General features: G+C 43.2%; 1 protein-coding gene across 2 annotated transcripts in view; it reads left to right on the forward strand.

Moving 5' to 3' along the window:
- The window catches only part of ACADSB (acyl-CoA dehydrogenase short/branched chain), a 399,459-nt gene that overhangs the window by 337,944 nt on the left and 38,246 nt on the right, over positions 1-23,269 (forward strand). For both annotated transcript variants that reach the window (XM_086922992.1, XM_086922993.1), the window contains 2 exons: positions 13,969-14,058; positions 16,352-16,489. In XM_086922992.1, coding sequence (XP_086779118.1) covers positions 13,969-14,058; positions 16,352-16,489 — 228 coding nt within the window. The remainder of the gene's footprint in view (positions 1-13,968; positions 14,059-16,351; positions 16,490-23,269) is intronic.

Raw genomic sequence — 23,269 nt, forward strand, 5'->3', positions numbered from 1 at the left:
TGGGAAAAACATGATGGTGCTATTATCAATGTTACGCGGAGGAACACTTCGCACAGTTTGCAGAATTACGTCTGTCGCGAAAGTTAAACACTCGAGCCAATATGGGCCTGGGGGGCTGTCCAGGCTTTGGTTCGCCTCCCGGTACTCGATGTGCACGTTCAATCGAAAAATATTTGGAGAGAGTCTTGGGCTGCAGCCACTGTGTGATTAAGTCCTCTATGAATAAGTCCACTGAATGGCCCTCCGCTTTCTCAGGGACTCCAATGATTCTCATGTTATTCCTCCTCGCCCTTCCTTCGTAGTCATGGAGTTGGTCCGCAAGTGCCTGGCAGTATTTTGCAAGTTTGGACCTGTTTCTCTAAGCCTTTGGAGGTGGTGGCTAGGCCCCGAGTTACTACTTTCACTTCGGTCACACGATCATTCATTTTGCGAAAATCAGCCCGCATGATGCTGACTTCAATGGAAACGGAACCAATGCGCAATTCTAATGAAGTGTGCAGTGCTGTGACAGCAGTAAGAATGTCCTGTAGTGTATGGTCCATTTGCGCTGAAGGCATGCTGCGGGTCCCAGGTGGTGTATCCACTTGCACATCGGGTCTCTCCTGGTTCTTGAGCCATGGTATCTTTTCCAGTTTGGGTTGTTGTAGCCATGACTTCCCTTGCTGCCAGACATGGTGGAAGTCATACGGATTTTGGGTAGTGATACATGGGGGGAGCAGGTGTCTCAGGGCCTCACCACCGCCTGCCCGGTTCGTTCACCTGTCGGCCTATTGGCTTACCCAACTAGGTTCACCACTCCACCAACAATGGTAATAGTGTAGTTTCGCCTGGTATTGCAGTCACCACAGCTGGGTCAGTCCCCGGTCTTCCACTAGTCCACCACAGAGAATGGTATACTGTAGGAGATCAACAGTTTAGTGCTGTGCAGCCGCATGCAATTGTTTATTCATGTGTGGGTGGGGGGATTCTTGCTCAGCGAGGCTCCGTCGAGTGGATAAAGGTGGCGGTACGGGCGTCTCTACCAGCTTATGCAGCCTGTGTTCCAAGGTGTGTGTTGTCCAACTGTGTGGTTATTGTGGGCCACCTCCGACTGTATGGGCCCGATAATATCATGCGTTGCTTCAAGGCCAGGGGTCAGTGACAATGTCACTATTCATGTCCTGATCGGCCTGCTTTAACTAAGGAACCTCAGGGCATATGTCTAGTTGCGCACATGGTAATCCGCTTATAGCCCTCACTGCGCAGTATCGATGCACTTTGCAGTTCGATTCGGCTGGGCCCACTCCAAGCTCTCCGACGACAAGGATTGCAACTTAGTTCTACTGCGCACCCGCTGCGCCTCTCGTAGTGGAGCAAGGCAACACCACACACACAAATGCCCCAGCACCAGCTGCCTCTTACTGTCCTTGCGTTATTCGCTCCACAGCAGCGAGCCCTCGCGATCTGCTTGACTATGGAGTTCCTCACTTCCAGGTTCTGCCCTGGGTGCCGCCTCTCAGTTTCGGTTGTGGCAGCGCGATTACGCGGCTGCATGGCTCCAGTCAGGACACGAGTCGCAGCAGGTTATAGGCGTCCGTCGGGTCTCTTTCAATTGCAGAACTGCAGCCGCCGACCTTCGTGCTTCCAATTCTGTCACAAACGTGTTTGTTTAGGACGGATAAGTGTACGGATATTAAGGGACTAAGGGGATCAGAGCCATAGCTGCGTTAGTGCGGCCATCTTCTCCGGCGGTTGGCCACTCCCCCGCCCTTCCCTAGGTTCTTGTCTCTTCATGTATTGCTTTGCTCTCTCTAAATTGTTCAAATATCCTATGGCGTTTTCATAATAACATTGAGGGTCATTCTTTAAAATCACCGAAACTTGCAAAATTCAGAAGATTCAGATTGTAATGCGATACAAACCCCCAGTTTCCTTTTTCAGTGGGTTGATGATAATATCGTTCCACTGCCCTCTTACCTGATACAGTGCTGCTGATTACTTAATTGATTCCATCATATTTTTTCCATGGTGAACGTCTTAAGTGCACTTCAAGTAGTCATAACAGGCAATGAGATTACGACCTATTCATGCATGCTTATCTGACAGATAGGTTGGAAATCTGTTGGGGATTGTTTCACCGGTCCACCCGTGGACCTTAAAGTAGGCTTTGGACAACTTCCACACATTACTGACTGTCCTTGATCATCCCCCTGCATTGACTCTTCTTCATTTTCTTTAGCAAAAGCTTTGTTGGAAAGTAGTGCATAGCTTCAGTCCGGGCTGTTTTTTTGCCTTAGATCACTTCTAAAGGATGCAGGCATTTCTTGATTCCTTGCCTCCACTTCATTGTGCCTTAATTGTGGAAAACCCCTCAGTGGTGACTTTTTACTTAGTCAGTGGAAGAGACTTTCACTAGTGCAGCTCATGGTTGGGCTGGACGGAAGTCTTTAGTCTGACCGTGGGAGTCTGGCAGTGGGATTGGCATGTAGGTAAAACAAATGTCTACCTGGATTTGGATCTGATTACATTTCGCAGCTCCCAATCTTTCAGGTTTGCTTTGTTCCGCAGACAATGTAGCAATGAATTCCTCCATTGCCTTACCTTAAATATTACTTGTTCACACACACTACGAAACGAACTTGGATGAACCCGGACCCAGTAAGTGTGCAGAGTTTTGTGTTTCCTTAGTGTGACAGAGGATGGGTTGACCAAGTTTTATCTCTGTGTATTTAATATTTGAAAGTTTGTGGATTGAATTAAAACACGTCTGCTCTGTATATGGCGGTATCATCAACCCTTCCATATTTCTGTATGAACCACAGCTTATAGTTTCCGAAGCATTCATGACTTTGCTCTCTCCGATTCCAACGTAATGACGGGCAACGACTTTCACAGTCTCGTTCTTCTATACTGAGACCAACGAAAAATGAAATGCTATAAATTGACCAATGAGACACCATCCAAATTATATTTAACAGCACAATAATGTTTAGTTACATTATCAAGAGTTTTTCTAGAATTTATGAACAAGAGTAATATGGTCCTTAGATATGTAAAAAGAAAACCTTTTATTATGCTTAATACATTAACAACACTCTTACTATTTTTGCCTTTCGGAACTTTTCATTCTTTGCTACTTTGAAGGATATAAGAAGACCGTCTGATGTTAAGATGGAAAGCAGCATAGTTGGCCATTGACACTGTCAAGATCAAGATACATGAGTCTCACCCCTGTCTCCAGGCGCATTTGATACAGCGATGTAATCTATTGAAATTGTGAAAATCTACTGTAACTGAGGCCAAACTAATTCTCAAACAATTTGGTTGTAAATTATCTCTTTAATGCTCACTTCCCAATAAATTATCTTTAGACGGATATGCCTGGATATATGATCAATAAAAACATCACAGTCCATGGAAGAGCCCATGACATGTGGTATGATTCAACTGAACTATGTTTTAAATTTAATAATGACCCAATCTACTCTCACTCTAATCCCACCCTATGACTAACTACGGATCTGATAAAGATTAAGCCAATCAAGTTCTTTACACTAACCTAAGGCAAACTGCAAATTCCTGTTTGTGCAACCTGGAAACCGTGTCAAGGATCTCCAGTCGACGTTTTGCATCACAGAACGCTTTCAAAGGGTGCACACTAACATTTTCACACTGCCAACTCAAAGGTTTTGCCTGCGGTCAAATTGAGAGCAGATATCTTGAAGTACGTATTTCGCACATGAACCAATGACAAATGTGCAAATAGCCTTTGAGGAAATGAAGCTTAAACTTGGAATCCTTATCCAGGTGCAAACAGTGTGCTCCCGAAATGGAATTAGCCCTGTAGTTGTAATCAGGGCTTCAGAGGTCAGGGTGCTTACCTTTCTTTACCTGAAGTGTAGACTACATGTAGATACCACACCAGGACGCAGTGTCAGCCTTCAGGTCTTCACTCTGTGGGCTAACAGGCATTATGGTACACATGGGAGAGCCAACATATCTGAAAGAGACTATTAGTTATAGATTCCTTACCTTAGAATTACCCCCAGGCATCAGACTAGATCCTGGAGCGAGACCACGACCTGAAGTTGTGCTCAGACTGTCGGGCCATGAATTAGAAGTCTTTGTGGGAGCTGTCCCGAAAGCTTCTGGAGGCCTGGCAGTCGGCTCTGCGTTGCTCCCGGGCTCGCTCGAGGGGAAGGTCTCGAGACTGGTCACGGAACCACCACACCTCTCCCAAGTCTTCGCACACATCGGGCAAGTCAAAGCACAAGAAGAAGGTGAAATAGCATTGTTGCTCTTTGCCTTCTCCCCGTCGGTCGACTGACACAACGTGGGACCTGGAGCGTCGTCGCTTTAAGGCTCCGTCTCCGGTGCCTGACTCGGGGATGACTCCGTGCGTCCCCTTCTTTCCGGGAGCTTGAACGTCCCCTGCCCAGCTTCGTACGTTCTATGAAGCCCTCCATCGAATCTTTCGGCAGCCCACTACGCTGGCGTGGCTTCGGGCCCCGCGGAGTCAGTTGGGGGTCTTGGGCCTTCAATGCCGGCGGCTACGCCCCTGGCCGACGCCATCCTAATACTCTAATCCAACGGCGGAGGGTACTTTTTGTCCCCTTGTTCATTCCAGGCGTTACTTATCACTCTGAAGGTGTTGATGAGGACTGGGATGGGTCATTGGACCCTTTGTCAGACCATCCGGAAGAACCAGACTGGAGAGAGGAATTGGGTGACGACAGTGGTCTAGACACTTCACCAGACCTTGGCATGCTTTCTCCCCCTATCGTGGCTACGGAGGAGGGAGCGTCCTATGCCGTGGTGGTGCGTAGGGCAGCAGAGGCCATGGACCTAGAGCTCCCTACAGTGGCAGTCAGGACTAATCCCCTGACGGAGGTGCTTCAACCTGCGGCAACTTCCTCCGAACACCTCTATCCCTTCAATGAAGCCCTCACGGACATCCTTCTGGGCACTTGGTCCAAGCCCAGCACAGGGCCTCCTGTGGAACAGACAATTGCTCGCTGCTATCGCCGCCAACACTGCCTGGCCGCGTGTGATCCCATTTTCCTCAATCAACACCCTTCCCCGAGAGCTTGGTGGTCCAAGCTTCTTATTCCAAGGGCGCATTCCCTTTTGTTCCTCCAGGCTGGGAATCCAAGAAGCTGGATCATCTTGGGAAGCAAATGTTCTCTTCCTCCAGCTTGGCACTGAGGTCTGTGAATACCGATACTCCAAAACTAGCTGGGACATGGTTGCGCAAGTGCTGCCTTAGTGCCCGGCGGAGGCCCGGGCCGTTCTCTCCAGCCAGTGGCGGATGGTCGAGACGCAGCCAAGTTCACAAGCAGATGTGGACTGTATACCATCGACTCACTAGGCAGAACGATTGCCATGTCAGTAGACCTGCAGCGCTACGCCTGTTTAAGGACGTCTGGTTTTTCAGGGGATGTTCAAGCGACCTTGCAGGACATGCCCTTCGAAGGCTGTCGCCATTTGGGTGACAAAGCAGACTCTGCACTATAGTGCTTTAAGGATTCTCGAGCTACGGCCAGATCCTTAGGCTTCATGGCGTCCTCCCACCACATTCTACCTTTTGCCCCTTTCGCGCCTACCGATGGGGCACCCCACCACGTCCGACCCAGTCTAGCCACTGTTCAACGCAAGCTGCCCAGTCTCTGCCTGGCCGGGGACGTGGAACCCAGCGACATGGTTCTGGGAACCTGCGGGTGGCCCAGTCCACCCTTTTCCTCCCTGCAGTAGCCCCCAAACCCTCCTAGACTGACTTTTCAGGCCCATCAGCGTTTTGTTTCTAATAGAGATTTCTCAAGGCATTTTTAAATTAAACCAGCTAATACAGTGCACATCTATTCTTTAATATATTTTTTGATCGATTTGGACCTTATGCTACTGTATTATTTCATCTTTTTTTTTATAACCAACTTTATTGAGTTTTATTGACAGGAAAATTACAGCACTGGTAAATTCTACCAAAGCATGATACAATAACTTTGCAGTCGCATTTAAATGTATACGGTACACACTATGGCATGTGTCAACCCAAATTGTCTCATACAGTGGTAAAAATCCCTCTACCCGAATTAACCCAGTGATTTGACCGACACCCACTCGCCGCCTGAGGTTGCTGGTGTGGGACGGGCTCCCGGGGCTCTGATGCCGTCTTGCTGCCTCTGCCTTTTCACCAGTCCCTCGCCGCCGCTACGCAAGGACGCTTGGGGCTCTGATTTATTCCAACTCGCCACTACACTGGCCTGGTTCTCGGGTCCGGCATTTTGTTGTGGCCAGCCACATCAGACGCAGAGCCGGTCTGTCACGGATATGCCGTTCGGCAGGTCTTGGACGGCGAGCCGGTCCGCTGCCAGTGCTGGTGGACCGGCATCTACTGTGCGGATTGCAGGATTATGTGCAGATGGGTCTGTGGGTTCAATGTGGATGATGGAGGGGTTGGGAGCACTCTTGGAGTGCGACTGCCATCTTGATGCTCCAAGCCAAGCCCAGATCATTTATTTTTTAAGTGTTCCCTTCTTTCACTGATTTCCATTAGAATGTGTAAGTCTTGAAAGGACCCCTCATTTCTTCTGATTGCTGGAACATATTCATGTCTTCACACGCCTTTACTTGACTTTAGCCAGATTCCAAACCAATTACTTTGTAAGGAGCGAGACAATCTAATTTTTAATTGAGTTTCTTGGACTGTTTAATTTTCATGACAGATCCACTGATACCGGATGTCTGTGTGTCCACTCGCTTGTAGGAACTACTAATGTCCATATTCAAAAACGTCAGTTTAACTAATAGTTTGTAGTTTGCACAGTAGTGCATTGTGTGACTGATGCCTTGTGATGTTAATGCTGGATCAAAACAAGTGTCTAGAGAGTAGAATGTAGTGAAGTAATAGAAACTTAGAGCAGCAGGAGTGACCGTTGGAGATAAGAGAGAAGGAGATTGGATGCTGGATGAATGAGGTTTCATTTGGTGAATAACGGACTTCTCCTTGCTTAAACTACAGTCTCTAGTTGTTCCTTTATGTGTGTCCTTTGTCACACAGTCTCCTTCCATCTGGATACTTAACACTTTACATATTTTGGTGAAATTCTTCTCTGTTTTCCACACAGTAGCATTCTGTTTGTAGTGATTTTCTACTAACCCCACACATTTCCTTATTTACATGATCCCGTTGGCTATCCTCATTTGATCCTTTGGTTTTCCATTTCTGTTCAGATGATGAATCACACCTATTAGTTGCGCTGAAAACTCCTTCTCTGCTGCATTTTGAGGAGTATCTTTTGACTGTTTCCGGCTGGATCTTTGATAGCCACCTACATTTGAACAAAGAATAAAATACCACTGCTAGGGAATGTTTATCTTCCTTGGGTGAGTGGTTTGTGGCTTCCCTCGATGGCTGCTTCTTAGGTCCTTATTAACCAGCTCAGAAAACTGGGAATCTTTTTGACTTATCCTTTTGTCTTTCAAACCTCATGAAAGACTGGTGCCTCCGGTTCAACACTTAGAGTTCTTTGGAAAATTATTTCTAATTTGCATGTTTTCTACCCTTCTGGACTACAACAACACCATTCACTTGGGCTTACCACAGAATTCTGCTCGAAGTCTCACTCTGGAACAGCCAAAGAGGAGGATATTTCAGATTATTTGGCGGGAAAAAACTCCAGAATATTTTTTTTAATTCTTATGTGATTCTCACATAAGACAAGTCGTATTTTCTGCTTTCAAGATTCCATTTTTATGTGCGGTCCAGACATCTGAGATTAAACTCTGTCTCTCTTATGCACATTTCTCATAGTAGACTAGCCAGGACTGGATGGAAAGCATTTTTGCTTCTGAGTCCTAAGCACTGGAATTGCCTCTCAGCCCTGCACATACATTGCATAACTCCTATGTCTTTCAAGATGTAACTTAAAACAACTTTAATACTTCTACCTGACTTTTCTTGTGAATTTCTATGTCCCCTGTTTGCCTGGGATTCCTTTCGAGGATACCTTGTGCTCTATTAACTAATTTCATCCATTCTTTCATTTGAGGCAGAAAAGAATAGTGTTTTATTGGATGTATGACATTACAACGCATGCTTTTACCACGCATAGTGCTGGGGGCGCTGAATAGTGAATAGTTTAATTTACTATTCCAACTCCAGTCCCCGTGGATAGTAGGGAAGGTGTTGGATAGTACATTAAACCTATTCCCTATCCTAGAGCGCCTCCCCCCAGCGCAATGCGTTGTAATGGTTTGCGTTGTAAAAGTTTCGTTGTAAAGGTTGTTTACCGTTTTATTCATTCCTGTGAGATTACATCAACCTTTTAGGGATTTGAACCCAAAATGTTTAAAAACGAAATTTTGATCTGAAATTTACGTACACAAACCAATGGTACATCCAGTAGCAGTTTAAACGACTAAAGGCCTAGTTTACAGTTAGGAGGACAGAGTAAAGGTCGTCAGGGTGACAGAGTTAATTACGTAGACTCCCTGATGGATATCCCATTCCCAAAATTTGAGATGTCTCTTGGCCCCATGGACATATCTTAACATAGACCAGAACCACCATTTTAGCCATTCCTGTGATTGCTGTAAAAGTTTGATGGATGTCAAAAATGACAGCAGGCCATCAAACTTTTACAAGGTTCTTTATTTTTTTCAAAAACGAACTCTCGAAGTGGAATTTTGATTCCGAAAAAAGTAAAGCTAATGACCGACCACATTAAAGGAGTTTTCTACCACATTTAAATACAATGTTAACTGCTCTTCGTTGCCAGGTTTTTACGTGGCGTATTGGGCAACCTCTAAATGGGGTTAACGGATCATGAGTCATTGAGATCATTGAGGGTCAGTCCTAAATTATACTGCTAAAAATCTTATCACTTTCTGCACACCAAGTTTAGAGGTAAACTTGTGAATATCATTGCAAAGGAATGTTTTTTCCCCTACAAATTGAAATACGTTGACTAAAAAAACTCAATGGTTAGCAGCACACACATACGTAAACCTCCTTTCACACTCTGTTTCCCCTCTCACATTTAAAGAAAACGATTTGCACTGCAGTACTCGAGCCAGGATGCAACGTGCGGTTCTTCTTTCAGCTTAAAGTGCAACTTGAAGTCCCATATTGTCTCGCATTGAGTCCTTCTCAAAGCAATATATGGAAAAATGTCTTCTTATTTAAGTAGTGTCTAAGGCTATTTGCTGTGTCTCAGCATTATTGCAATGGATCAGTTGCAAAGAGCAACTGTAACAGGAAAATATTTTTCAAAACATACGTGCACACACCGTCACAACACAGGTGTGGTGTAATTGCTAATATTATATATTACGTAATTTTGTTTAATACTTTTTTTTACCTCGAACATGTAGATGTCATTTTTTTATTATTTTTGTAATTTATATTGTTCATCTATTGTAGTGAAAATGTATTTCATATTGAAGAGTATATAGCGGGTGAGAGTTAAGGTTAGTGAGTATGGTGGGGGTGTAAGCTAAGGTCAAAGTATTACCCTAACTTGTGAATTAAATATGATGTGTGTTTATAAACTGCGGTGGGGTTTATTTACAACTCCTTACATCCCTTCACTTTCCGCATTGCACAACTGCAGGTTTTGTTGACATTTGTTGAATTTTACTGCCCCCCCTTCCTTGCCCAAGGAAGGTATATATTTTACACCTTTTTAAATTTCCCGTCTGTAGGTTGTAGTATAGGTCCCCACCTTTTTCAAGGGAGGGGGTAAAATCAGTCCTCCATAGTTGACCTTTATGGATTATGCAAAAAGTTTCTCAGCCCTTATAATGAATAGAAAAAATTGGGGGCTTGCCAGGTACATATCCTGCACAGTCACATTTCCCACTAAATGTTTTTGATTTACATACCAAAGACTAATGACTTTAAAACTAAGTGCTAAACACAGTGCATTTTCATCCACTGCTCCACGGAGTTTGTGTTTAGCTGAGGAGATGAAGTTGTCAACATGCTAGAGTGTGGCTATATTGAATTAAAGGCACGAAAACCAGAATGTTTTCCTTTAATACCAAATGCCTGTAGTGCGGCCCACAGAAAACCCCACCCCACCCGGTCAAATGCTTTTTCAGCGTCTAATAAAATCATACCGAGTGGGGTGTGTTTAAACCGTGCTGCATCGAAAGCTGATATAGCCTTGTTAATATGTGCTGTGGTGTCACGCTTAGGGATGAATCCATGTTGTTGGGGAGAGACAAGTTGGGACATATACGGAGCTAATCTAGTAGCCAGTATTTTGGCAAAGATTTTTGCATCACTATTAATAAGTGAGATAGGCCTGTAAGATCCCCTCTCTTGTGGTGCTTTACCTTTTTTAAAAAAATAAATAATTTGAGTTAGATTCCATGATCTGGGTGCTTGTTGCCCTTTACCAATAGCACTAATCACCTCAGCAAATAATGGTAGTAATTCTTCAGTGCAATATTTATACAGTTCCAAAGGAATAAGATCTTCCCCTACAGCTTTACCCATTGCAAGAGATTTAATTGCGCCCCTAATTTCTAAAGGCGTAATCTCGGCCTCTAATTGAGCCGATTGTTCTGGATCTAAGTTATTGACTTTGTTAACATTAATATAGTTATTAATAGAGTCATCTAAGATAGCAGCTTCCGGTGTATAAAGGGTTTGATAGAAAGAAGCAAACTGTTGTAGAATCGATTTTGGATCGCTAAATAATTGATTATTGTCCCCTTTAATTTCCTTAACCATATTAATGGAACGATCTTCCGCAACTTTGTAAGCCAATAATTTCCCACTTTTATCTCCATTTTCATACTGTTCTAGATGATATTTTTTAAGTTTATTAATGCTTTTGTCCCTCAAAAGGTTTTTAATTGCTGCTTTAAGCTCAATTAATTTGAAATTACGATGGATCCAATCTTTATATGATAATCCTATGGGTAAGATTTCATATATGGGAAAATGCTCTTCTTTGTTTTCCATTAAAAGAGGGACAAGGCAAGGGTGCCCTTTATCACCATTACTTTTTGCTCTTGCAATAGAACCTTTTTTAATTGCTCTACAACGTCAAACACTAATCTGCCCTTTTTTTAATGGATCAGATAAATTAGATATAACTGTATATGCTGACGATATTGCAGTTTTTTCCCCAGATGTTGCTAAAACTATGAAAGGTATTTTAATAGAAGCTGGCATTTATGGCTCAGTTTCTGGTTACAGACTTAATACCACCAAAACCCAAGTCGTCATGAATTACCAACCTACTACTCCTGTTCCTGGAATTAGCAATGTAGCCACCTACTTAGGTGTTAAAATATGCTCAGATATTGATTCCATCATAGGACTAAATTACGAACCTTTATTAAAAGAAACTGCCATGCAACTTAAGAAATGGCATAAACTTCCAATCAATATGATTGGTCGAATAAATTTAATAAAAATGAAAATTCTGCCTAAATTCTTGTATTTGTTTCGAACAATCCCTCTGCGGGTCAATAATTCCTTCTTCACCAGACTAGAAGGTATCATTGGCAGTTTTGTATGGGGATATAAAAAAAGCCCGGCGTGCTGTATCACTGCTTAAACTTTCCTTTAGTCAAGGAGGACTGCTTTTTCCGGACTTTAAATATTACTACTGGTCAGCATTTATGACTAGGATCTGCAGTTTGGCAGTTCTGGATAAATGTTTATACTTTCACAAGTTTCTACTAGGATTAGATGTCAATATGTTTCTGTATAGGATAAATGACCCCAACTATTTTAAAAGGGTTAAATTTAAGACCATAAGGGACACTGTGAGTATCTGGTGATCTATTATGGCTAAATGCAATACATCTCTTTTTCACAGTCAAACACCTTTATGGGGCAATCCCGGCTTTCCTGCTATTTTTCATGACACAGCCTGTCAAATGTTTTTAAACTCTGGTATTAGATTTCTGGGGGATTTATATGATCATCTTGGCTTTATGGCATTTGATAAAATGAAAGTTTGCTATAACCTACCAGAAATGGCTAGGTTTAAATACTATCAGATTAGAGATTACTTAGTGAAAAAAATAGAACTCACTGCAGTCGCAGAATCTGAGATATGGGACTGTATCTATAGGGATGTTGATAAATCTATCATAAGCCTGGGTTATAAGCTCTTTTCTGATCTCAAAACCGGTGATGCTACTATTTTAACAGAGAAATGGAATAGGAAACTGGCAATGAGCATCCCTACAGATCTAATTGTCACATCATTTAAAAGCCTAAATACATCAGTTCAATATTCCAGCCTAAAATTGCAGATGTTTAAAACATTCTGTCAACTATATTACACGCCTGAAAGGATACTTAAATGGGCAACGAACAACAATCATTCAGATAAAACGAAATGCCCTAAATGTGATTTGAGTGGTGCGGATATTGTCCACATGTTTTTTACCTGCCCTCAACTTAAAGAATACTGGGAAGGAATAACTAAGGTTATCACTGAGAGGCTGGAGCAACCCTTCTTATTCTCAAATATTGATGTTTGCGTAGGCGTCAATGGGGGTGAAAGGTTTAAAGATCTGTTGAATATCCTAATCACTTGTGGAAGGTTAATTGTTGCCAGAGCATGGATTCAAAAGAACCCACCAATAGTTTTAGAATGGTGGAGTTTAGTAAAGGAGATCCATAGTATGGAAGCCGCTATTGCAGATTCAAGGGGATTGCAGGCCAGACGAAAAATTGACAGAATATGGGGGTTATTCATGTCTTAGTAATATTTCTTAAAATATATGTTTATCGATTCTTAACTATATGTTTCGCACTGTCTAAATAATGTTATATATTTATCTAAATGCAATTATGGACTACTGTCACATTTTTGTTTCTTTTTTCTTTCTGGAAAAAAAAATGAATTGTTTATTGCCTATGTGATCCTTTGATGCAAATAAAAAAAAATTAAAAAAAAAAAAAAAGAAAACCAGAATGAAGGCAACTGAGAAGATTGTTGGAAAGACAGGTCAGCTAAAAATAGGTATTCCTATCTCTTTGAGTGAGATCTTGGTTAGGGGAGAAAGGGTCGACTGTAGGTTTTTAAAAAAATATATATAACTGCAGCATTGTGGGTTGGTGCCAGATTTTATGAAATTGCTGAATGTACAGGTTAGGCCGTGAACAACTCTGGACGAGAAGGTTGTAGGTGTGATATTTTGAACAGATGGGGTGCCTGAAGGATTGGCTAATTTGAGAGTGGGGATGAGCTCCATAGCTTATGCAGTCGTAAAATCTCGTAACAAATCCGATTAAGGCGATAAGGGATAGACAACAAGGTGTAGTGCATAGACTAGCAAGGGTAGTATTGTAAGTGAACTGTGATGCAAGGCCAGTTGTTGACAGCAAGAAATGTGTGACATCTGAATGGAGAGTAGAGTAAGCTGTTGATGATACGGTTCAGGTTTCTGGAGAGTGGAAGGTGGAACTAAACATAATGCTTGAGCCTTCACGCTGCCACTCAAATGAAATAGTCTTCATTAAAAGGATTAAATGTACAAATACATTTGCTTGTAAAATAAAAAAAAATCTAACCTTTTATTGCACCAAGTTGCCATATTATCATGAAATGTCATATGCAGTCTTCACGGGGCCTTGTGAATAGTCTGATTATGCTCCTCACGCTTTTCTGCCTCACATGTTCATTGCGGACTTGCGATTTTGCTGACAAAGTGAAAAACCCACGTTTCTGAGAAGAGTGCCAAAGTAGTTTAATCTCTGCAGAGGCAACATCATATACATGTACTACCACTTCTAAAAAACCATAACGACAAACGCAAGTGTACACATAATAAAATAACCTATCCTCTTTCCGAGGTTGGCTTGCAGTCATAATTATTAGAAGTCCATTCTAGTATCCTAAGCAAAACTTCCGGGAATTATGGTTTCTGGTCGAAGGTGTGCTTCTTGTCTCTAGACAGCGCAAAGTGTATAGTAAGTATTACACCCACATTTCTAAAGGGCTTTTAACTTTACAGATGCTGGGGTTAGCTCAAGGCTGCTTTGACCAGACCATACCCTACACAAAGCAGAGAGTCCAGTTCGGGAAAAGGATATTTGAGTTTCAGGTATTAATTTTCCTTTCCTTTTGATTCTTTGTTTTATAACGCTGCCAATGTGCGAGTTAGCTGCTTGTATGTCTCTTTAATGCTGAATGTGTGTGGATCCCTCTGACGTTCTGTCTGTATATTTCATTTGTCTCAATGTTCTAACTTTTATAATTGTTTTGGTATCATTAATAAATACAAGCATCCTAAAACTACTCGCTCTGCTTGCCTTTTAGTAAATATTTAATGTCAATTACGATCTTTCTAAAGTTCTTTGGTTTGACGGTGATGTGTATTGGATGTTTTGTCCTCTCAGGAAGATGTCACAAATAATGTGAAAAAGACAGCTGCACTCTGAATCATGATTAATACCTGTCACATGGCTTATTATTCAAAATTAAGTTGAATGAAATCATTATTTAGCCTGTCTGTTGTTCCGAATACTGACGTTTTTATCACACAAAAATACAATCATGAAAATGATTTATCTTATAAAATTAAATAATATTCATGGTGTCTCAGTTACAGTTAGAAAAATTATCCCCTAATAAATAACTCAATACCCTCACAGCATGCCACCCTTGAGAAAAGAAGCAACATCTGTCACCGAAAAGCACATACTTGTGAGAGCTAAAACAGAACAGATCTGTGAATGTCATCTTTATAGCCTAATGGTATCTTTGAAACTGAATTGCTACCTTTCACTTATAAATATAAGTTCTACAGGAGACTTTATCAAAATTGTAACAAACATGCGTACATTACCGTCACAGTGGGTTACCACATTTTGTTTCAGACTATGGACCTGTATCTTGTTACATGTTATGTTACAGATTACTGTAGGAGGCAAAGATTTTGGTGTTGTCCTCCTCATCTGCGAAACCGTGGGGAGGTTGCACTATGACTATTCGCAGGCAGGTACCCTACATAACACGGAGTACTGTAGTAGGTAAGGGTTGTGTTTTGGCTGTCCACCCAGACAAACCATGAGGATAGACATTTTGCACTATGCCAATCCTTATTAGGCTCGAATAAGAGGGATTTTATTTATTGTTTTGACAACTGTCATTTTGTACATATTTGTAATTTTATTAACGTATACCTCATGGCTGCCTCTGTGGAAATGTACCCCCGTGAGGGCACACTGGTGGAGGGTCACCCTCTCGTCCACAGGTCCAAAGACTAACAAAAGAGAGATCGGCACTGGAGTGGAGTACAACAAACCAAGTATATTAAATGCTCATGAGCAGGACTGCGTCCGAAGGGGCTTTCCCTGTGCGGAGTGACATGATTTGTTTAATAACTTCTTATGAAGTGAAAGGTGCATTAAGGTGTACGCTCTCCTCTTCGGGGACTGAAGCAATAGGCAGGGACTTAATGAATTCCAGACATTTAGATTTATCCTATGTACTCGGATGAGTGTAGAGCTTCTCATAAAACTCTGTAAACAACTCCGGAATCTCTTCAGTTTTCACTTTCTGTGTACCATCCTGTGCTGTAAAATGTGCTTTATGGGCAGGGGCCGCTCCTTCGTGAAGTGTCCTGCTGCTTGGTGGGCGGGGCTGCTCTGCGAGCAGGGCAGTGGAGGAGTGGTTTGCCCACTCCTAAGTGCTCAATGAATGTTTGGTCGGCCCTCTGATTGGCTAAGGGAAGGGTGCCTGGCTGCCCGCTTCCTGTTCATGTAGTCGGAGAAAGGAGAGCCGGAGCAACAATGCAGGACTGGCCTCAAGTTACGTTTTTTCAATATTTTTTTTGCCCCCCCCCCCCCCCCCCGACAACACCACCCGCTACCCCATGGGACGGCGAAAAGATTCTTTTAATTTACTTGCATATGTTAAGTTTGTGTTTAATTTAGTTGTGTCAGAGAGTGAATGCAATGAGTCTGTATATGAATGAATGATTGCATGACTGCAAAGATGAGTGACAGAGTGCACGTATCATGACTTATTGAGTGCCTAAACCAATCAATGATTAAAAAGGGACATTTATTCATAAGCAAGACTTATGGTCATAGCCATTGATTGTTGTCTTCATAGGTTTGTGTGGTTATACTTGTCTTACATTTGTGTTCTTTGGTTAATTTTCATTTGTGCTCTTGGTTGTAACCTGTTTTGGCTTGTAGATATGTTGGTCGTTGTTCAAATATGTGTATATATATATATATATATATATATATAATTTTTTTTTGCTTTTCTTGTTGCTGGAGATTGCGAGTACTTAGACAGTATAATCCCAATATTTTTTCTCAGTCTGTTGCAGGGTATGATGTCACAGATTGTCATAGTAATTATTTTTTTCTCTCTGTCTTTGGCAGGGCATGCAGCATCAGATAGCCCATGTTGCTACACAGATAGAGGCAACCCGACTTTTGACTTACAATGCCGCCCGGCTCCGGGAAGTTGGACAGCCATTCATTAAGCAGGCTTGTATAGCCAAATATCATGCTTCAGAGGTAATGACTAGAGAAAATGAATTGTCCTGAACAACGCCACAATTTCTTAACAAACTTTATTCAGCAAATGTCCATATGGGACATATGGAACCCATGACGTTACTGATAAACGTGCTCAAAGAAAACAGTTGCCCCTGTGTTAGACCTAACAGCCCTTTGGGTGGTCCCTCCTAATTTTTATCGCCTTTTCTGCCTTCTCGTTCTTTTTCTTTTTGTCCACTACATTTTTTTGGTGTTGTCCATAGGTCTCTGGGCGCTCCATGATGACTAATTAATCATGAAGCGCAGGTGCTCCTCTAAAATGGTGGAAGAATAGGAGATCCTGACAAAATGGTGGCCTGCCAACTGACAAGTTTACCTCATAGTTTAGTGCCATAGGGTAATATGAGGGCTTCCAGAACCTTCTGGACCTCTCTGAACACTCTAGGGACAGGCTATATAAGGTGGAATGTTGGGCAGCCATTTTGTGAAGTGTGGGGTGAAAGCAGAGGAGAGAGAATCTCGCTGGAGTCCAGGCTGTGGAGTGAGGAGGTTGTCACTGTGGAGTGAGGGGGTTGACTGCCTTCAGAGGTTGCTACCCCTTCCTGTGATGCTACCCCTAGCCCATTGATCTGACCCCGCGAGGACATTGCAGATTAGCGCCGGCGGCGATTCTGGCGACTAGTTCCCCGTGGTTCAGCGAAGGGGTCCGGGGAGAGACCGGGGCTTCAGGGAACGTTGACGTCCCCGCTAACGAGACTGTGGGAAGGACCGGCACTGACAGGGTGTGCGCGGCGTCATTGAGGTTGTTGCCAGGTCGCGGAGGCCGGAGTAGCGTCCTGCCCTGGCGTAAAGAGGAGGAGCAGGGCGGGCCTAGAGGAGGTGCGCCCTGCCTTGAGGGAGGAACCAGGGCAGAGACACGCTGGAGTTTCCGGCATGAAGCTTCGCTTCTGTGTGGGCGCGGAGCGAGTTGTGCCGAGTTAGGAAGAGGAGTTGCTGCATGGGAGCGCCCTGTGTCAGGTGAAGATTCAACCACTGGGGGCTTGCTTTCAGTGACTGGCCTTACTAGGAAACTTAACCCCTTCTCTTGGCCTTAGAACAGTCATCGCGCTGGGATTGTCCTGGCAGGAAGGAGTAGGGAGTAGCCGAGGAAAAGGGAGGGGGGAAAGACGCACGACTCCAGTGGCAAATGCTGACCCATATGTGAGGTACTTTATTTTCTTTCCATCAGAATTGAGGTTATTCAAAGAAACAGAGCATTGCCAAATAATCTCTAGGTGACAAGCCTTCCTTCCACAAGTAACGTGTACTCGTACTGGGTTTATCGCAGGAATTCTATTGTTCTACTAAAGCAAAAGTATGCTCTGACTATGTTAACTGAAAACCTTTCGCGTGGACACTTTGCACTAATGAATTAACGTAATCTATTGCATTGTTCATTTTTAGGCACTGCTTGGTTTGACAGTTGATATAGCCAAATGCTGGACTCAAACTGAGAGGCGTCCTGCTGATTTGCCTTTCGGCCCGCCTCTATTCGCTCCTAGTGTTCAAATGAGTGTTGGGCTTAAATGAATGTACATTTTAAACTGCTGTTGGTGCTGTAAATAAGTAAGAGTCACTAGTGTGATTGGAGCTAATGCACTAAACTGGAAAATAGGATACAGGAATTCTAATGGTGAAACATTTGTAATGATGACATGTTACTGCTGATGCAACTAAGCAAAATTTGAAGGAAAGATAAAGCTTTACTATCTTTTTATAAATACGGTGTGGTAACCTTTTTGAGTGGAAGTACAATGTGCTACTGTATTGAGTGTGACGCAAGCGCAACAATTTGCCTCAGAGATAGGCCTTACCACTTGAGCCAGGCTACCCTAGGTGGACCGGTCACCCCCGGGTCCAACACCCTGTAGCAGTGGTCCTTCAATTAATGTTCATCTTCTTTTGAATCACATAGTTGGATTATAGGTTTCACTTGTATTGATTCAGATATAACTGTGTAGTAACTTGTCAATGGCGCATAGATAACCTACGTCAAGAGTTGCATAGCTCACCTGTGAAGCTGCTGCTGATCCAATGCTGTTGCATTAATGCTTAATAAAGTGGTGAAAAAACATATGTAGTATGTGGCAGCATTTCCAAATTCTGGTACAACTGTTTCCCAATAGTGCTGCAGGGGTATCCTTGCACATTCTGAAATGTACAGCACAGATGGTAGTTTCCTGGTAATACACCATGATGTAAGTAGCAATTAACATGACTAATGATTGCTTTGTAAGAGCGATAGATAAAAAATACCAAAGGTGCAATGTGAATTTGGAGTAATATTTTATGGCTTAGAGGATTTGACACTCAGTGCATGAAGAAACTGATCGATTTGGAAAACAGCAGAGAAAGAAATGGTCCGGTTGAAATGCAATTCTGAAACCACTTTAGACTGCAATTGTAATTGAGACCTAAGAACAACTTTCCTTTACTAATAAACTATCCTTCTAACGGACTTAAAATGTAATTCAAGGATGAAACTACGATGAACAAATGTTTACTCAAATGTTATATGTTTGAAGAGCACACTTCCATATGCCAGATATTTTTGTTTACCTACTGCTACATTAGGCTAGAAAAAATGTGTTTGCCAGTAAGGTGTGTACAAAAGCTGTAACTGTACACAAGGATTTGAAGAGTAAATGCCCTAAGCTAGACGCCAAATTCAGTCTATTGCATTAACATGCTTATCTTGAGACTTTGCTCAGCCCTTGGAATGTCTTAGCACCAAGATCTCAAGAGATAGTCTGGCTTGTGAAGTCACACCCATCTTCATTATGTGGGGGAATGTCTGGATTTTTGGTCATTTCTTGAGAACTACTTGGAGAAAAAACTAAATGGTATCAGATCTTGGTTGCCTTGGCTTGTTTGAACTGCTGAACTATTTTGTTTATTAAGAAATGTTTTTGCAACACTGCACAAAGAGTGGCCTCTTTCTCTACTGTCTGCGGATCGAGTTTCCATTCGGTAGACCTTTGAATCTAATTTTCTGGGGCTCCTCCATTATCCTGCTATAAACCCTAGAACATGATTGGCAGGTAAACCATCTTGTGTTAAAGTGTCAGTTTGTGAAAGATCCAGTTGTAGCCACCAGAAATGTGTTCCTGCTTTGGAGGATCTGAAAAGCTCTTCAGTCTCTCTGTTGATGCATAGGTCGTTGACTGGCATGTTCTCCGTGCAAGGCCCCTCAGTTTGCAAACATGCAGAGTTGTATTAAAGATAAACATAATTACAAATCACCAATTAATTAGAAAAATATTATCTACTAAATGGGGTGCTTTGGCACTATTTGTTTAGACTGAAAACAACACCCAATTGGATCTAATTGCACAAAAGAGGCTGTTTTCCCATCTGTCTTGGCTAGAGATCTGGGACCGCACTGAGAACACCAAAAATCATCCTTGCCTCCTCAATGCACTACAATGTCCACTGCAAGAGGATATTTCTACTGGCCAGTCATTATGCTAAATCCATTGAAACATCACATAGTTATGCATCTCCGCCTCCCAGATGCCTACTTCAGGGCTTCTTTTGCTTGAGCTGCAAAGTGTCTCAGTGGGGCATGTGCTGCCATTAGGCATTTGCCTATAATTTCGTTGTTCTGCTCAGGAGGGTAGCAATATCTCCCAGATGTCGTGAGCTGCTCGTCCATAGAGAAGGCACTTGGTAATAGGGTCTGCCTCCTTCAAGTGAGGAAGACTGAAGGACTCTGCTCACCCCTTTCTTGCTGTGGCTTCCATTTTTTGCAATTAGAGGAGGGTGCAGTTTCGAGCTCAAATGGCAGCTAATAACAGGAACGAAGAAGTGTTAGTGTTGCCCAAGAAGATGGACAGATCCTCCAGGAGCAAACAGAAGCTGGACGCCTCGGCAGCTTACTGAACTGAGCCATTCACCTAGTAGCTTGCGTTGTATACTGTATGCACTCTGTGATACTTTTGCACATTTGGCACAGATTAACACTACGCTTCCCAGTCAGAGATGGACATGGACATCTCCACTACACCATCAGGTGGCCTGGTGTCTCGTGCCAAGTTAAGGAAGATGGGAGCCCACACCATTCATAAGCTGCTCGATGATTTTTAGGGCAAAATTGCACAAAACATACCACATGTCCACATCTGATCTGTCAAAGCAGAAGATCGGATGTGGGGAGGACAGGGCAGAACCATCTCTTCTCTTACTGAACCGCACGAGGTTGGCTTTGTCAGCAATGGCTTTCATACAAGTAAATCCTGTTCGATTACACCCTTCTAGAGCTGAATCTCATCTCTTACCAGTAGTGGCTGGAGTCAGGTGTATGTAGTGGGGCATTGTGGGGGTGGGGGGGTCGGCCTGTCGCAAATAAAACAATAAAAGCAAAAACGCTCCTGCTGCTCTTCTGCTCGCCGTTGTTCTGCTCCTCAGACTGGGCATAGGCTGAAGCTCCCAGCATCCCCTGCAGCCATCCCAGACGCTGCTCTCATACCCCTGAGAGCAGTGTCAGGATTGGGCAGAGCAGGCTTGTTTTGCACTCTATCGGGAGCTGGGAGCCTGTCCCTGCTGGTCTCTCCACCCAGCAACAAAGCTGGGTTTGAGAGATGTTGGTGCGCATGACGGTTTGGCCATCCTAAGACGGCCGGCCAAACCGTCATGCACACCAACAGCAGTGCCCCCCACTCTTCTTATCCCTGTTGCAGTCCTGTGGCTCCGCCTCCAAGACTCATTGGAGGACGAAAAATAAAATGATCTACATTTTGAATATTTTATTTTTTGTTTGCCTCTGCGTGCAGTGGGGCGACTCTCCTCTGCCATAAAGGAGCCGTCATCCACAATTCTCCTCCACGCTTTGCACTTCTCAGCTTGAAACGCTGGTTCCTCGATAGATTGTCAATTCACACGTATGCATCCTATATGCCGCCCAGAAAGATTCTTTGAAGAGATAGCAGAAACGTAAATGGGTGTTGTGTTGCAAGCAGGTCTTGGATTAAATGATCAGTTGTCTGGTGTCTTCAGTAGATTGCTTCATGGCTGGTACAACAGGCTCGGGAATTTCTACTGTTGCAGATATCCATCACATCACTGTCTTTTTGTGAGGAAAGAAGCTGTGATGGAGCTTAAGGTGGCTCATGAGTGAGACCTCGGATCCTTAGTGCTGCACATAGGGTTTGAATCTGGAATATGTTGTGACATTGAGCTCCTTGTTTGGGACGCAGGCTTTCAGTTTGTTCTATTTCTCTCAGGAAAGCCTTTGAGCCTCAGGCTTTGCCGGCCATTGAACATTGTATTTCACCCAAGCTTCACTCTTGTTCAGCCTAATCTCGTAAAACTTTACCTTTAACAAACTAATTAGTTTTGAAGCTCAGACCATCCTTTCTTTGACACCTGGTGGACTTCTTTCAAGTCAAGTCGGAAAGACAGCATGGGTAGCTGTTGCCAGGTGTATTTTGTCTGCAGCCACATTCATAAGGGCTCTGTTCTTGAGGGAACCCACACTCCATCCATCGATGCAAGTGGGAGATTGCTCACTGACATCTGCGTTGTCATCAAGGGCACCTCGGTCTTCTATCTTTTTGAGGTTGCCAAATAAACTACCAATTCATTGTGTAACCTTAATACCTCTTAGTTATAGTGCTTAGAAATGGTAGATGTGCAGTAAGACGCACTGTATATTAAAGCACATAGTTGGCAGTAAATGTTGGCGTTCGGTGTGCCGAGCTGGAAGGTGGTTGTGAGTGCTTCTGCTGTTTTGTGTGGCCTGTCCTTCACATGCTGTCACCCTTTCCCGGTATATTATTCTGTGATATTGCTAAGCCAGTGTCGAACGATGGCGAGCAGGGCAGTAGAGTACTAATATTGCTTCCTGCTGATTAAGCTGTTCTTGGCCTTGCCTCCCTTTTTCTCAACAACCCTGCAGCCACCCTCACTTGAATATGCTGTAATCCCACTGGGTTCACGGTGTGAGGACTAGGGACAAATGAGGTGCATCTATTGGCTGCACAGGGGAGCTGATGCTGCCACAGGAAGGGTGCTAGCTTGAGTTAGGAGAACCTTTTTAAAACATAAGAATGTACGGCCACATGCATCAACCTATTTAGGAAGTGCAAACGGTGCGAATCGGTAAATTCGTCCGTTTGCGATTCCTAAATAAGTTTTTGGGATGCATCAGGCATTTTTGTGAAATTTTGCTTTTAAGGAATCGCAAATTTGCGATTCCTTAAAAGCAATGCATGATTGTGTTTCAAATTGGGAATTCGCAATTAGGGGGTGCAGGTAATTTGCGAAAATGTATTAAAATGCTCAAAATGGCATTTTAAAACACTGTCATGTTACAGACACACATGTCCTTAGGACATGTGTGTGTGAAACATGCACTTCAAAATACATTTCAGGGCTGCAGGGGGGGGTCCTTTGGACCCCCCCTGCAGCCATGGAATGCATTAACATTTTGCAAATCGCTAATTGAAATTCGCAAACTGTCAATGCCTTCCCATTGATTCCTATGGGCGGCCCATAGGAATCAATGGGAATTGCGAAATCGCAAATTAGAATTCGCATATTATTTGCGATTCGGTAAAAATTGCGATTTTTACCGAATCGCAAATATTATGTGATTTAAATCATGCATCCCATTTTGCGATTCCTTATTTGCGATTCCCTAAAAATCGCAAATAAGGAATCGCAAAACCATACAATGATGCATGTGGCCGCTAGCCTCTTGGGAGAGCAATTTTCGTCCTCATGACCCCCTGTCCAGCTTGGGTTGCATCTGATTGTGTG

Source organism: Lissotriton vulgaris, chromosome 5 (genome assembly GCF_964263255.1).
Source record: "Lissotriton vulgaris chromosome 5, aLisVul1.2, whole genome shotgun sequence".
Taxonomy (NCBI): domain Eukaryota; kingdom Metazoa; phylum Chordata; class Amphibia; order Caudata; family Salamandridae; genus Lissotriton; species Lissotriton vulgaris.